The sequence below is a fragment of the Ambystoma mexicanum genome, chromosome 4p, assembly GCF_040938575.1.
Source record: "Ambystoma mexicanum isolate Mex_15411 chromosome 4p, UKY_AmexF1_1, whole genome shotgun sequence".
Taxonomy (NCBI): domain Eukaryota; kingdom Metazoa; phylum Chordata; class Amphibia; order Caudata; family Ambystomatidae; genus Ambystoma; species Ambystoma mexicanum.
In genome coordinates this window covers 285204620-285222300 of record NC_090927.1, presented here as the reverse complement: position 1 = coordinate 285222300, position 17681 = coordinate 285204620, and the positions used below count along the sequence as shown (strand labels likewise).

The 17681-nt window shown below is 47.0% G+C and overlaps 1 protein-coding gene across 1 annotated transcript in view; it reads right to left on the bottom strand.

Moving 5' to 3' along the window:
- The window catches only part of CD2AP (CD2 associated protein), a 1227366-nt gene extending 1225490 nt beyond the window's left edge, over positions 1-1876 (bottom strand). Inside the window, exon 1 of the mRNA XM_069605837.1 lies at positions 1544-1876. Within this exon, the coding sequence (XP_069461938.1) occupies positions 1544-1547 (4 nt within the window). The 5' untranslated portion in view covers positions 1548-1876. The remainder of the gene's footprint in view (positions 1-1543) is intronic.
- Positions 1877-17681: the final 15805 nt, after the last annotated feature.

Here is a 17681-nt window from a genome sequence, read left to right as displayed (position 1 = left end):
ATGCAGGACCGGTGCCAAGAACGCAACTCCAAGAGCTGCTGTCATCTGACAAAGGCCTTGAGGGGTCCGAAACCAAGCGGTTTCTCTCCCTTCACAGGGATTTATGTTGGTCATGTGCATTCTTAGTCGGGGCTAACACGGCACAGGCCTATGCTAAGCACGGTCAGAGTACATTATTCACCAAGGCCGAACCGGCAGCTTTCTGGTGGTTGTCCGTTTTATTTGCAAAAACAGAAGACACAAAATCAACTTTTTTTCCGGCCAGAGAAAAGTTTCATGAAAAATGCGATCAGAGCAAGTTCCACGTATTCATATCGTTTACTGTCATTGAAGAGTCCAGCTGCCAGGGTGGGAGAAGAGTGCACAGCGGGGCCAGTGAGCAGACACGGGGCCCCTGAGCAGCCACGGACAGCACAGCAGCAGACACCGCTGCACTGGCCGGGCACTGACCATCGGTTGGGTAAACACACAACACTCAAGAGCAGAGCACCAAGGACCTCTCACGCGCGTCACCTTTTCCAACTTAGGCATCATGCAAGCTTTTTCAACTTCCATGGCGCCATTGCAAGTCTAGGAAAAACGAAACCTGGGATACTCCATTCTTCCTATCGTTTTCTCTAAACGTGGAATCATGGCTTGTCAGTCCTGCCCCATTAACCTGCACTGTCTGGAAAGGAAAACACGACTCTGGGTTGGGATGGGGGTTTGGCAGGCAAATAAGCTATTTCAAAGTGAAAAACCAAAAACAGACGACTTTAAACCAACATGAACAAATAATATAGTTCAACCAGACAATAATATTGTGCAAAAAGCGCAAGATTATATTTTCGCCATCCTCAATGGAAGCTTGCAGATACACGAACCTACAAAGATCGTGAACCTATAAAAATCTTATCTGGAGACAGTCAAATAAAAAGTCACACTCGACTGTAGCCCATGTGCTGCAGTATCCCACTATGCACGCCTCTTAACAGACAATAGCCACCCATAAGTAACAACTGTCTGCAGCCATCTAAGGTTCTGTGCACTTTACTGCGCTTAAATCAATAAATAATAGGATGCAGAGTAGGGTCCCCTCAAATTCTCAGCACTGGTAACAGATTTGCGGGTACAATGTACTGTCCACGGGTACTTTTGGCTTCCCCGGATTCACGATCTGTAGAAACAAGGTTTATCATCCTGAAACCGACCAACTCCAGGATTGATGTGCCTCCCTGCTGTCAGCAATAGGCGGCCACGTAGAAAGTTTCCTGTTCAAGCTATTCTAATAAATGAAATAAAAACAAACACCATGCTCTGGGGCGTCCTTCCCCAATCTCTGCCCCATCCCAAGCGATCATTCAGATACCCTTCCAAAGGTATCACACACACCCCCCTAGCCCCAAGTTTATCCCCTTCCCAATAGCTGGTCCAGAACCACCCACCATTGCTATGATTTGTGCCATCTCCTAAAGGCTCAGGCCCATCACTTCCCAGGTTGTGACCCATTCAACGTCACGGATCTTATACCCTGGCTATCCCCGTGCCCGGATTGCCCTCTCACCCATGCTGCTGGCGGGCTACAGCCCGTCCTCTCGACTGCCTCCTGCACTCAGCGCCGCCTGATCCACCTCCGCAGCCCCGGGCGGCCTCAAAGCTCCGTTCGTGACTCTCCGGCCGGGGGGTGGCGGCCCATCCGCTGTTGGTCGTCAAACTCGACCGGCACTTCACCAGCCCCGTCACCTCAGCAATCACCAGAGCCAGTCACCTCCGCCGTCAAAACTCCAGCGGGAGAACCCGGCGTCAAATCCCGCGAGATCGCTGGCCTCAGGTCCCGGGCACTTCTATGTCACTTCCATTCCCTGCTGCCCAGACGAAGGGGAGTGGCCAACCCGCCAAAGGGGCGTCTCCTACGTCGAGGGGCGGGGTCGAAAGTAAGGAACACAGTGTTGAACAACAGTACTCGTGGTGAGTGGGCGGGGCTCTCCTGGGTTTGTTATTCCAAATGCCCCAGCGTTTCCCAAGGTGGCGTCTTGTCGGAGGCGCGACCTGACGCAGAAAGGGAGCGGCTGAAGGCGGGGTTTAGATTGACCGTCAAACGCAGACGGTGTTTGTTTGCAGGCCACGCGCCGCTGCCAGTCGAAGGGGCGGGGTTTCCCTGTCAGAAGTGACGGTGCTTTCCCCCCTCCATACTGGGAGGGGGCGATTTTGTTTGACCATCTTCCGCCTCCTGCCTGTAGTTGGCAGGTAAGTGCTCGTGACGTCATTCCGATGGTTCGGGACCGGAGGAGCTTTAATGAGGCTTTTTCTATGGAAAATGGGGTGAGTCTTTCAGGTCAAGTGCTGTTATGACAAGTCGCAGAACTGTTAACAAAATAAACACACTTAGAAGCAGCCTAAAGCGAGAAGACTATAACCTTACAAAACTGGCATATTTGGGGAATGTATGGCATCCTCCTCCTAAAGTTTGGCCTTTTAGTTCTTGGAAATAGTAGCCATCGTTTGATTACCCCATCCCAGGCAAAAAGAAATCTACTTTTAGGATTGTTTTTGCACTACTTCTGTTATGTTTTCAAGTTTTGTATTTCTGGGGGATTTATTTAGGATTTTTTACACGAGTGGATATTTTTCACTCAAGGTGGAGGATTTATTTAGGATTTTTAAGGGATTATTTTACATTTTAAATACTCTCTTTTATGTTCATTTTAAGGGATTGAATTAGGATTTATTTGTTAGGTTTTCAGCATTTTTAAATTATTATATGGTTAAATATTGAACATTTAGCAAAGAAAACGCACATGTTATAAAAGCATGACATTTAATTATCAATCAATTAAAAGGATTATTGCCACAATTTAAAAAAGCTAAAAAAAATCTTAATAGTTAAAAACAGTTGCCTACAAAATCTACATCACTCAGTTTTTACGTCATCATAATTTTTCAGATAAACACTCACTTGGAGATGAAACTTCCTTCATAATGTGCAGTGCAGCCATGCTCCATCTATTCCGACCATTCAAGTTCATTATTCATTGCCAAACAATTCCACTATCTAAGGTCCTGTAGCCTTCTAGGAGATGTTTAAAGTAAAAGGACAGTCGATCGCACAGAGCAGGGAAATTCAATTCTATGTCAAGACCGGAGGCTCTGATTATGCTTTCTCTTCAACTTTACTGATCAGCAGCAAAGAAAACATTACCAAAGAACATGAATACAAATCTTATAAAAAACTACAATAACCATGTTTTTTGAACATTTGTAGTTCATTTCTATTGGTCTCCAACTGACCACGTGACCATTCTTTAACCAATAAACCAGTCCTCAATGAACAAAAACTCCTGTCCTCTTTCCCTTCTTCCTCTTTCTTTGCTGCTCAGCAGCGAGTTAAGTACCTTTTTTCTATATTACAATTTCGAACTGTATGAATGCATGATAATTTCACCTAAGTGTGACGCGTTGTGTTTTACTGTATTAGGCGGAACATTCCGCGACGGAAAGGCGGCTCTGAGGAGCGGCGACCGTGACGGGGCTGGTGTTCCGGCGGCCGCAACGCCGACGATCCGTTATAGAGGGCACTATATAACGGAAGGGAGAGCGCGACGGGACCGCGTAGTTCCGGCGCTCTCTCCTTCGTTTGTTCGTTTTGTTGCGTTCATTTCAAACGTAATTTCTGTGAGGAGTTGATCGAGCGTGTGTGATCGCAAAGTGAGATCCTTTGATATATAAGATTAGGGGCTTAACAACACGCATCGCTCGAGCATAGCATCCTGTTACGAGCTCAACAGCGCTCCTGCAGGCAATATTCTGTCACCGCACCAAAAATCGGGCACAGTCCCAGGTAAAACCTGTGAATTTGGAAATTACTATTATATTTGGATATAATTTAAACCAAGGAAATCCTGGTATACATACTTTATATATATATTTGAATATATATATATTTATATTATATATCATAACATATCACTATTCCCCAGGGCCTGGGAATCATGAGTTCCTCTAGTGATGAGGGGAAGGCTGGGGTCAGCCAAAAGAGGAGCCATTCGGAAATGAATGTTGTCTTCCAGAAAGCCCTGGGGGCTTCTCTGGGACATAATCCGCAGCAGATAGCGCTGATGGAGGATTGGCTCAGACTATCCCAGGGCCTGGAGGCGGATAAGAGCCTTAAGGCTCGGATGAAGACAAAAGGGGGCAGTAAGTTAGCTCGCAGGGCGGATGAAGCCCACACCCCCCCGAGCACTCCACCTAAAAAGAAAGGTGGCAAAAGAAAGAGAAAGGGTAAGACGGTGCCTTGCAGGGGACGAGTATCATCCTCAGATTCCTCAGAGGAGGGCGAGAATGATTGGGAAGAAGAATACCCCGAGGAAGAGGAAGTGTTATCTATATCCTCCTCAGGCGATGACCAGGAAGCGTTAAAGAAAAGGAAGAAAGAGGAGGAGGAGATAGCAGATGAAGGGGATTTCGATCCAGAAACTCTGATCCATCCCAGATCCTCAGAATGGGAACCTCCCAAGAGGATTTCGGCATATCTAAAGAAGCGCCTGAGAGCGCCATTAGCCAAAGAGGCTAGAAGCAAGATGAGGGCGGAATGCCCCAGACCTCTTCTCCCTGAGGGAGCGGCAGACACGCCGGTAATAGATGAAAAAATGATAACTTTTATGAGTAAGTTTACCAAAGATGTGAGGAAGGGCCTGGACAGATCCTGGCGTTCGTGTCAGGACAAGATGTTGGATATGACGGGGCCCCTCACAAAGATTCTCCAGATGGGAGAAGAAGCGAAGACGAAAGGAGAGCCAATTGACCCAGCAATCCTTATCGGATAGACACAGAGGGCGATATGCATGTTAGGAAACGCTAATCATGCTATTACTACAGAAAGGAGGAGATCGTTACTAGTGAAGATTGACCCAAAATTGAGTGAATTAGCCTCCTCAGAATCTGCCACTTCGGCAAAAGGGAAGTTGTTTGGGGACTCCTTCATCAAGGAGCTCACCAAATTTGTAAATTCATATGCAGCTTTAGATAAAGCTCAAGCCTCTCTTAAAAGAGTGTTCGGAAGACAGATTTTTGGACGGGCCAGCAGAGGGAGGGGTCGTTCGGCTGGCCGGTTCCAATACAATCGATCCTATCATGACAGATCACAATGGAGAGATTATGAGGAACGCAAACAAACACCGTTCTTCCCTTCGAGAGGTAGAGGAAGAGGCAGAAACTGGCGAGGTGAACGTCAGCAGAACAATCCAGGTGAGACTACCAATCCCAGGTATAAATACCATAGAAGTGGGTGGGAGAACCGCTCAATTTTTACACAATTGGTTGAACATATCAGGGGATACCTGGGTGATTCAGACTGCGCAAGGTTTTTATATAGATTTTCTAGATACACCCCAGCAGGAGAAACCACCAAAGGGAATAGTTTTGAACAGAGGAGACAAAAGATTGTTAGAAAGAGAGTTGAGAGGTTTGGTAAACAAAAAAGCCATACGTCCAGTATCGGATCAGTCAAAGGGTTACATAAGCAATATGTTCCTAGTAAAAGGGAAACACAAGACAAGACCAATAATCAACCTGAGAGGTCTAAACAATTACGTGGTATACAGACACTTCAAAATGGAGGGGATACACCTACTAAGGGATATTCTAATTCAGGGAGACTGGCTAGCCAGAATAGACTTGAAGGATGCATACCTGACTATTCCCATAGCAGAGGAACACTGCAGATTTCTGAGATTCATCTGGGGAGGAACGACATGGGAGTTTCGATGCCTACCATTCGGACTGGCATCAGCCCCATGGTGTTTCACCAAGATGATGAAACCAGTAGTATCGCACCTCAGAGCTCAAGGGATACGACTCATAATTTATCTAGACGATATATGTCTGATGTGCCAGGAGAAGGAGACACTGGTAGGACAAGTGCAATTAACAATAGAATTATTAGAAAACCTGGGCTTCATTGTAAATTGGGAGAAATCCAGCTTAATCACAACACAGAAGATGGAATTCCTAGGGTTCATAGTGGACACGAAACAGGGAACCCTCAGTTTACCTATTCACAAAGTGAACGAGATCAAGAAACAATTGAGACACACACTAGCAAAGGGAGAAATATCACTGAGGGACATAGCGAGACTAGTAGGACGCCTTGCGGCTTCAATTCAAGCAATCTTCCCGGGGCCACTACATTACAGGGCACTCCAGAGATTGAAGATATATCACCTCAGAAAGGGCGCTTCATACGAATCAAAGGTGAACATCTCACCAGAAGTGAGGGAAGAGTTGAATTGGTGGCTCATTCATATGGATGCATGGAACGGGAGAGCCATATTTGGTTCATCCCCGGACCTGATCATAGAATCCGACGCCAGTAGATGGGGCTGGGGAGCCCGTTGCGGGAATCTATCGACAGGGGGCAGATGGTCGGATCAGGAGACAAATCTCCATATAAACTGTCTAGAATTACTGGCCGGATCTTTTGCAGTCAAATGCTGGACACAAGAGAGAGTTCAATGTTGTGTCCTTCTAAAGATGGACAATATCTCGGCAGTCAGATATATCAACAGACTGGGAGGGACAAGATCCAGAATTCTTGCGGAACTAGCGAAGGAATTTTGGGAACTTTGTCTGGAAAGAAGAGTTTCAGTGAGAGCAGAATATCTGCCGGGCCAACAGAATGTAGTGGCCGACTGGAACTCCAGATACCTCAGAGACACCAGCGATTGGAAACTGGACGAGATGGTGTTCCAGGAACTAATGTCTCGGTGGGGTCCATGCCAGATCGATCTATTTGCATCGAGATTGAACAGACAATTACCCCGATTTTTCAGCTGGAGACCGGACCCGGAGGCAGAGGCGATAGACGTTTTTCTGCAATACTGGGGCCATCAGAGGAACTATGCATTTCCCCCGTTCTCCATGATAACGAGGACTCTTGCTCAGGTGAGACGTCAGAGGGCATCACTAATCCTAGTAACGCCAGATTGGAGAAGTCAGGTATGGTTTCCCAGTCTACTGGAGATGACTTACCAAAACCCACTGGCCTTACCCAAGGGAGAATTAATAATACGAGATCCCAGAGGTCTCAGTCACCCTTTGGTGAGGTCAGGAGGGATCAACCTGTTAGCGTGGGCGATTTCAGGGGATCTTGGATTAGGCCAGGACTATCGAATGAAGCTGAGAACATCATCAACGAATCCTGGGCCCCCGGAACACACAAGGCTTATAGATCAGCATGGGCTAGATGGAGTAGCTGGTGTTTGGAGAGGAACATACATCCCGATGGAACGGATGTAGTACATGTAGCAAATTTTTTAGCTCAGATGGCAGCGCAAGGTAAGGCTTATAGAACCATTAACACGGCCAGATCTGCGATATCGGCTGGACATCCTAGAGTTGATGGACTAGCGATTGGGGAACACCCATTAATTTGTAGACTATTAAGAGGAGTAAAAATGATTAAACCGCCTAGCGAGAGATATAGTGAATTATGGGATGTAGATAAGGTCCTGAGACTATTTTTGACATGGCCAGATAATCAAGATTTGACACGTAAAGCAATTTCAGGTAAATTAGCTATGATTTTATGTCTGTTAGCATGTAAAAGATCTTCTGATATCAGAGCACTGGAGATTAATAGGAAGAATATGTCCCCTAATGGAGTGACCTTACTCATTTCGAAGAGGACTAAGACAGGTTTGAAATCTATTTCATATGAAGCTTTTCCAAATCAACCAAAATTATGCCCAGTTAGATGCATAAAGGCATACGAAGATATGACGAGGGAAGTAAGACCCCAGGGGATAACTCAACTATTTATAGCGATTTGTAAACCTTTTAAAGCGGTTAGACCGGCGACCATAGCCAGATGGCTTAGGTGGGTGATGGCAGAAGCAGGCATAAATATTGAGAAATATGGCGCTCACTCAGTCAGAGGAGCGATAGCTACTAAGGCATATAACATAGGTGCTAGAGTAGAAGACATTATGAAGTCGGCGGATTGGTCGAATGAATCGATTTTTAAGACTTTCTAGTTTAAACCTTTAGAAAGTGCAACATCGTTAGTGGTAAGTAAGCTTTGAACAAGCATAATCAGAGCCTCCGGTCTTGACATAGAATTCAGATTTTCCACACATTCGTTACAGAAAGTCATAATTCTATTAAAGACACGGAGGCGAAGGATTATCCCACCCGATCAATCGTAAGAATGAGATGTTTACATAACAGGTTTCTGGTATTATTATGCAAAAAATCGTATAAGAGGTATAATGAATATGATGATGTTGCTAATGATCAATGTTTATACAAGTTGTTACTAGATGTGGAATTTTACGATTGACCCACCCTGTATCGACTTATAGTCACTGTTCTAATTTATGTTTTTCTCTAGGGACGATGTCAGATGGCAAACAAGTAGGAAATTGAGAAAGGAAGAGAATATCAAAGACGTACAGAACTCATCCTCGCAGGGTCAAAGAAAGAGGAAGAAGGGAAAGAGGACAGGAGTTTTTGTTCATTGAGGACTGGTTTATTGGTTAAAGAATGGTCACGTGGTCAGTTGGAGACCAATAGAAATGAACTACAAATGTTCAAAAAACATGGTTATTGTAGTTTTTTATAAGATTTGTATTCATGTTCTTTGGTAATGTTTTCTTTGCTGCTGATCAGTAAAGTTGAAGAGAAAGCATAATCCTTCGCCTCCGTGTCTTTAATAGAATTATGACTTTCTGTAACGAATGTGTGGAAAATCTGAATTATGTATGACCCAGGGATTCAGTTTGTCCCTCTGAATTACATATTCTACAGAACCTCCGTTCTCTCTGGATCTTTTCCGTGGCCCCCAAAATTTCCCTGGACAGAAGGAGGTTTAACCTTGGCCTCAATAAGTTGGAGCACGAAAACGCACTTGGGAATCTAAACAGGTAGACTGCAGTAACCCCACTCCCGCATACAGCTGATATTTCGTGACTTCATCAATGGTATAGATCCTGTCCGCTTCCCAACGTTTCTTTTTTGCTTTACTAGGAAATAGACAAACCAGCTCAATTAATACATTGTGTGTTTCCATAAGAACATTGCAGTCGGATCACGCACTTATTCAGTTGAGGACACATTTTCATCTCCATTAGTCTCTTTAATTCCCACCAAATGGTATTTTCCACAGCAAAAGCTATCCTTGAAAGCATAGACAGATTCTTCCAAAGAATGCAGACTTTAATGGAAAGCTGTCCCATTTCGTACCCGAGGACTGCTGCTGGAACCCTGCTAGGGAGTTTCAAACCTCTATGCTAGAAGCAGCCCTCAAGGCAGGACCAGACAGATAATCCAGACCAAAGAAGAATTTCCGTACCTTAAGTAATTACAGGAAGGCATGTCTTATTAGAAAACTCGAAATACCGGCATTATTGAAAATTGGCCCTATTTCCTATTTAGCTGGGCAGCTTGTGCGGCCAGGGCAGTCTTTTTATTAAGCATTTAGAAAACCAAATATCACAACAAACATCTGCACCGCTCAGCAAACTTTAAATAGCCCCTGACCCACCCTCTACGCTCCCCAACATTAAATGGTTATTTCAGGGTAGTAGATCGCACTGACAAGGTTGCCAGGCCAGGCGCAAAAATGCAACCACACAGCGGCTGTAGACACCAGACACAGATCCCGCATCTCCCTGGATGCCCCTCATACTATTTTATAGGACTTCCCGCTTCAAGATAGGCTCATCCCGCCCCCCCCCCCCAACAGCTTTATCTGTCCTTCATGTACGCCACTATCAAAGCTTTATAGATCTGGGATAGAATTGCTTTCCTGGTCTCTGAGGCGACAATAACCCCCTCAAATGGTGTGAGGGGTCACTTCAGATTACCGCCCCATCTCTGGTTGGAAAATATCCCTTTCAGGTGCAGGTATTTCAAAGATGGTAACGCGTCAATACCCAGCACCTCTCTAATCTCCTCGTGGCCCAGGAACACCTCATCCTTAAACAACTGGCCCGCTCTTTTCAACCGGCTGTCAGGATAAGCTCTCAGTAAACTTCCCCTTCCAACTCTTGGTTTGTTCGGAGTTTCCCTTCCCCAAGTTTCAAATAATTCTCAATGCGAACGTGTTCCCTTCCCCAAGCTTTCAAGTCTTTCACCTTTCCAAAACAACACAATTCCTAGGGACACTTCCCAGCTCTGGTCTGGTTACTTTTCACCAATTTCATATAGTTCAGTTCCTTAACTTTAGATTATACAAGATTTCCTTTCTATTCAAACACAGGCTTCTTTGTGGGTGCTTTCAATGGCTTTTTCATAGAAGTGTGTACTCGGTCTAGGTGCAGTTGTCGGACCACACAGTCCACCCATTACAGGTAACACAACCGACACACCTTACTTGATGCTTCTTCATATATACGTTACCACTGCTTCAGCTTCACAGTGGTGTTTGGTATATTCTCATTTCACATCCTCATGATGCTTTATCATTAATTATTTTGCCTTTATTCAGCTGTTGCACTTTCACATACTCTCCTGAATCTTGCCAATGCTTCTTCATTCAAGTTACACAGTTCCTTTTACTTTTGTGGCTCTTCTACTCTTGTGGCTCTTGCCAATGTTTGTTCATTCAAGTTACACAGTTCCTTATACTCTTATAAAGGCCTGGGGGACATTGGACTCATGGTGAAAGGCGAATGGGGGATACTGTGTCTCACCTAAGGGTGCCCCATCCCGCTCCCCAAGTCTCCTCCATCCAGGTGATCCTCCATCACATATCCCCACTCAGCGTCAGGATTCGATAGCGACGGCCTTTCCCTGGCCACCGGGGAAGATGATCCAGGGAGTTTAGGAGTGAGAACACCCTCAAGTTTCTCACACTTGGGAAGACCGATGCAGTTGCATAATGCATCATGAGGGGATCGAGGGCGTTGGAGGTGCCGAGGCCATAGCAGGGACCCAAGTGGATGGTGGTGAGTACAAGACGCACATGAATGCCGAGCATCACACAAATTGTGCACACACAACAGATCAGGGAAATGAGTATAAGGAAAGGGGTACTAAGTGTGAAGTCAACATAAAAAGTCACTGTGCACATATAGATGAGAGGGTTTTGGGGTTAAAGTAAGCCATGGAATGGCATTATACACCAAAAGCATCCATGCACATGAGCACTGGCCATGTGCAGAATGGCATGACTGGACACATAGCGCATACCCCGTTGCACACAGAACAACAAGCCACCGTGCCATGAGTTCCATCAAAATGGACTCACACCACACATGGATGCATGCACGCCTCAGTGCACAATTCACCCTAGACATCTTGTACAGGCCAGGGCTGGACGGTCCTCAGCCCGTGCGACATTCAGTTGGACTGCCCAACGGCCCATCCTGATCACATGCGTGGCAACACCTGCTCCACCGGCCCAGGAAGCAGGTCAGGCTGAACAGCCAACATCACAGGGCCAGGCTGAACAGCCAACACCAAAGGCCTAGGCAGCAGGCCAGGCCAAACAGCCAACACCACAGGCCCAAACAGTGGCACACCCTAGGCGCACATACAAAGCGCCCATCATTCATCAGCCCCGCGCCTATCACACCACCACCTCCGATGAGGCTGAGGTAGCGGATGGAGGGCAAGCCACTGATGCCTCACCAGACCGCTCGACATATCCCTGCCCCCACCTTCAGTACCTCAAACCTCCACCGGCCTTCACGACCACCAATGTCCAACATCCGTGAGATGGATGAACGGATCAGTTCGATGGAGGCCTGGCACAATGAAATGGTGGAAATATTACGCCAGCACCTCAAAGAATCCTGACTGTTGCGTGAGTGTGTACAGACAACCGCCTGGCGCTGTGCCCATGTCCTGGGCCGCCCGACACCCGCCCTCATTCTCCTGGCATAAATGGTCTATGAGGGCAACGAGGGCGTGTCAGCTCTTGCTGAGCCTCTGGCATGCTCCCTGCAGGCTAACCAGGAGTGCATGGGGGCTCAGGGATCATACCCCTCCCTCCAGTACCAACACCCCTGTGAGCTCGGTGCAGAGCAGTCCTAGGCGCCGCTCATGACTAACGGCATACCTGCCCATGGCAAGGGTTGTACCATGAAACGGTACTGGGAGTGAGACTGTGGACTATCACATGAGATGCTTTGTTGTTGGGGTGTGTGGGGAGAGGGTGGTGGGCACAGGGTTTAATCTCTAGTGTAGTTAATTTCAATATATTTAATTCATCACTTGCAACAATGAGTGGACTGTCCTTATTCATGTGTATACATTTTATTGTGTGAGCACATCGAATGCAGTAATGTAGCATGGGTAGTGCACAGTGTGGGGCCTCAGAAGAAGTTGTCTATAAGTTCTTGTTGGACAATACTCCCGTCCCTGGCGTTCATGTGCATGTGCCTGTGCCTGGCTGGTGCTGCCTCGCCATCATCATCTCCACCGCCCTCTGGTGGTGGCATGTGCAGGTCTGGGGGCAGGGGTGTGTTTCGTCTGATGCAGATGTTATGCAACATTGCACAGGCCAGGACTAGCTGCCCTACATTCTCTGGCCTGTACATAAGTGCACCCACTGACGTGTGTAGGCATCTTAAATGTGCAATCAAGAATCCAAATGTCACATGGGGACCCACTGCTCCCACATACCCGGGTCGAAACGAGGGACACCTACTCCCCTTCCCCCCGACACATATTATATGATGACAAAAAGAACCTAAGCGAGGCACTGAGCGGGTCCCTCCATATCCATTGAGTCTGGAAGGAAATGCACAGATATATCGGCAGGGGAGGCAGACCAACCTTGATTTAACCCCTGTGGCACAATACACACCTCCCCAAAATCCAGAAAATGGGCCACTTTGAAACCTGGGAGAGAAAAGGGATATCCACACTGGCAGACATTATTCATGAGGGCGATTGATACACTTTGAAACTCTGCAAACGAAACACAGGTTGTTACCCAAGGACCGCTTTAGATACCTCCAACTCACACACGCTATCAACACCCAATTCCCAAACCTCACCGACATACCCACCTGCTCTCCCCTGGAAATAAATGTCCTCCCACACCGTATTCCTTCCAAGGTAACCTCCACCCTCTACCAGGCAATAAACTCCTTTGGTTCAGGGGAACTTGCTAACCTCAGGGAAAAATGGGGCCACTGGAGGCGGCAGAATGTGTAGAGGTTCTGATGTCCCCGAGGGAAATAGGCATTGACACTAAACTCAGACTGATACAGCTGCGAATCCTACACAGGTCTTACTACTCCAGAACGCAAACGGCCAGCTGGGAGGAAGAGGTCGATACATAATGTCGCCGATGCAAAAGGGCGGAGGGCACCTTCTATCACATGATTTGGGAATGTGGGGTGCTGCAGGAGCTTTGGACAGCATGCCTACTGCGCCTCTCTAGCATACTGGGCACCATAATCCGAAGGACCCCAGACTTATTCTGTTAGGAATAGGGGGCGAAACCAACCTCACTAAACATGAAAAGAAATTCCTGGGGGTGGCATTTGGGGAAGGTAAGAGACTAACGGCTGCCACCTGGGGCTCGGGAGATAAGATAAACATAGACCAGTGGTCCAATGAAATGGACAGATGCGCCTCCCTAGAAAGACGAATCTACAATGCAAGGGGGTCCCCCTGAAAGTTCCAGAAAATATGGGGGAAGTGGGAAGTATAAAAATATCGAAAATGGGAGAGCCCGATTACCCACTGCGCCCACCCGGTGGGTGTTACAAATCTTCTGTCCCTGTCGTGTCACTTACCATCAAATGTTATGTTATGTTATGCTATGTGCCGCGTCCTTGAGGAAAGGACTCCTAAGGTCATTGTGTACTCATGTTGTAGTTTTTCCGTTTGACAAAACCTAATAAAAAGAACTTGGAAAAATAAAAGAGTCCAAATGTCTGATCAATGGTTATCCTGGTTCGCACATGGGCATGATTGTAGGTCATACCCTTGGGCAAATGTGGATCCCTCAGTGGGGTCATTAGCCAGGGCAGTAGTGGATTTCCGGCATCACCTGCAAGGGGTGGAACACACAGTGAGCCATGGCATGTATGTTGCAGGACTGACGGTCTCAAAGCACGTTTGTGTTTTTTTTTATACATCATGCATCTTCTACCATGGCAAGTATGTGCATCTTGCACTGTGCTGCACTCTGTGACGGGCAATGAGTGTCATCCAATGGCGCTTTGAAATTTGATGTATAAATTTGATGTATAAGTGCCTTACCAATGTACAATAAAATAAATTCATACCATGCTGTGTTGTACTCCCTGGGATGGATCGCTGTGGGTGGGACTACAATAGCCACCAACAGGCCCTGCATGCATATCCCCATTGTGTGGTGTGGTAATCGCCAAGCCACCCAACAGTGTCTGCACACACTACATGATGCCCGTCCTGCGGTCTGGCCATTCACTGACATGCATCAACGCAGTATGACAACTTACATGCACAGCAGGTCCGAAATACACATGACCTGTTTGGTATCACAGTAGCTGGCAATGACACTCCATGGACGTTTTGTCCATCTCTCATTCTATCCCACTGATTTAACACCCCTGTGCTTGTCAGACTGTAGTCACAATTGTGCACCGGGCATTCACACAAGTGACAGTAGTGCACTACATGGAGCACTTTGCCCTTTGCATTGACTATGAATATGCATTGCAGGTGGTGCACGGTTGTGGTGTTGCCTGTGACTGAGGGTTCTACACGGTCAGTGCATGCATGCATGCATGCTTGCACCTCGCAAGAACATGCCCTCATGGGTCTGGGTGGGACAGTGCATGGCAGGACTTAATTTGGTGGAGTGGCAGTGATGCATTCTGCTACCTGTAGTGTCTTGCCTGTTTTCACCCGCAGGGTACAGGTATGTCATTGCCACTGACTGAAACGACAATCTGGTGATACACCACTGTTTTGTGGACTGACAATTGGGTATTCGCTATTTGTTCCTGCTGATGCATGGTGGTTGTGGGGCATGCATATTTGTCATGCCCCCCTTTGACCTGTGACCCATGCAGCAATGTGTGTGTGCTTGTCCATGTACTCACGCAACATCCAGGTACTTTGTCTGCTGTGTCGCGCCATGTATGCTGGAAGGGTGCTGTTCTGGAAGAACCATGGAGTTGTGGGTTGACCCTTGGAACCGGACACAGCAGTACGTGATGGTCAGGTCGGCGTCACAGGTCATTTGTACGTTTTGGGAATGGTACTGCTTCTGGTTCCTGTACACCTCCTCTGTGGCTTGGGAGAGCACCAGCTCAACATGTGTGCAGTCCAATGCACCAAGCACGTTTGGCATGCTTGCAAGTGCGTAAAAGCAGGCCTTAGTGGCATTTACTTGTGGCAGGGTGGTTATTAGGGCGATGTGCTGGCCCACATGGCCCAAGAGGGCCTCCATTACTTGCACCAGCACTTTGCAGAAGGCACGCTGCAATATGCAACGCAGCTGGCCCACAGAGTGCTGGAACGTGCCTGTGGCGAAGAAGTGCAGGACCGACACTAGGTTCAACAGCGATAGTGTGGCTGTCCGGATGCCGATCCTCCCTGGATTAGGTTCAGTAGTTCATGTATTGTCTCCCTGTTTAGCTGACACAAGGTATGTATAGGCCTATCTGGCAGGACCAAGGGTGTGGCCCTTGTGCAGGGTCTGACTGCTTGCCACAGCCTCGCCACTTGCATCCCAGCCATCATCTCCTCCTCTCCCTGGCCTCCTGTCACCATTGGTGCTGCTCCAGCTCATTCAGTTGCACTGTAGCGCGCAGCGCCTCCATGTCCATTGCTACCACTGAGAGAGGCAGCATTGTTGTGTTGGGGGAGTGTTGTGGGTGTGGGCCTTTTCTATTGTTCCTAGTTGTGTTGGGTGCCCCTGGGCGGAATTGGTGCACCTGTGGCTTAATTAGCCCCACCTGGGACCATTTACCGCCTGGTCCACGGTGCTGGTGTTTCTGGCATGGATTTTCCGGTACTACCAGCATTTTTCTGCTGGTAGTACCGGAATGTCCATGCTCGTAATGTGGTGGTGGCCCTGTGATGCCGGTATTACTGGCATGTGTCTGCGGGGGTTCCGCTTCTACTGATGTCTGTGTTTCCGGCACTGGTAGAACAGTGTGCAATGGTACTGGTGCTGGTGTTCCCGTCGACATGGCTTAGAATTTGCCGATCCGGTAATAGTGCTGGTACACAGTGCTACCGGCACTTTATTACCGGACCCCCAGACTTGTAATGAAGGCCACTGTGTTCTTAACTCGCTCTCCCAATTCCACTGCTGTTTCCCCAGGGTTTAATTTAATGCTTCTAAGTCCCTGTCAATAAAAGTTACTAGTCTGTCCCATTCTTTTTAAGAGACGCTCCTTGATTTCAGCGAAGGTAGCTGTCCGCACTAGATTTAGTAACTGATAGGAGGTTTGTAATTCCCTCTTCAGTTAGGGACCTAGATAACAGAGTTTCAAATCCCCCCGCCCCCATCGAAATTGGGTGGCTAACCTTTCAAAATGTAAGAAAAAATATCCTGGTCATCTCCCTCTTTCTAAAGCTGAAGCATCTGTGGTATATTAGGCCTTTCTTGGGTGACAATAAGCCGTTCCAGCCCTGTCTAGAACAGATCCTCAGCTTGTATCTGGTGTGCTGCCAATTGGGCCAACATGGTTTCTACTGTGGCCATGATGTCTTTAGGCAGGATGTTTTTTTTGGTTGGGGTTTCTTCAGAATAGGAGAGGGAAAAGAACGGCGTCCTCCTCTGTTTCTGGGCTTGATTCACTCTGGGTTAGGTCGGGAGGATTTGTGCCCCTTTTCTCCCCTGTAATCCAAACCAACTCTTGGGAAGTGGAAGGCGGAGGTATAGGGGAGAAAGAATGAACCCTTGTGGTTTTTGAATGTTCAGGAGGACTTGTGTCAACTTGGTTTAATTGGTAGGTGGCAAGGCTAAGAGTGTCGAGAAGGATTTGTGAGTCATATACTTAATCCTGACACCTAACTGAAACTGACACTGAGTGGCAATGAAGATTCCCCCTGCTAATAGCGCAGGGAGCTCTTGATTCTATTAAAGACAAGGAGGCGAGCATTAAGCTTTCATCTTCTTTATTCTCTACTCTCCAGCAGTTTCAACAAATATAACTTTGTAAACTTTCAATTTAAATGTTTTTTTTTTTAAACAAACTTCAAATCCCATCAATCCTGTAGTCCCCTAGTCTCTGGCCATGTGACCTAGTCCTTCCTGTTCCTCTGTTCTTCCTCTTCTTTGACTGCTTGAACTTGTCCTTTCTCTTTAACTGTGCACTCAACTGTTGAACTTGTGCTGAACTTCCTGCTTTGTACCAGTTCGATCTCTCACATATGAGCTTTCGAAGCTGTTCTCGACGACCTGCTCTGATTCGGGCTTTCAGCTGTTCTTTTGCTCATCCCCTAAAGTTAATAAGAAACAAAATGGTATACGTTAGGGCGGGAATACACACCCTATTCTGGAAGAAATAGCCATGTTAATTATCAACAGTACTTCACAACATGTATTTCATCATTGCATTCATTGTTTATTCGGGATGTGAATTTAATGCTCTCCTCCTTGTCTTTAATAGAATCAAGAGCTCCCTGCGCTATTAGCAGGGGGAATCTTCATTCTATGTCAAGACGGAGGTGAGCATTAAGCTTGTTCAAAGCTTCTTACTACTACTCCTGCCATTGCATTAATAGGTTGGTAGTAAAACGTTCTG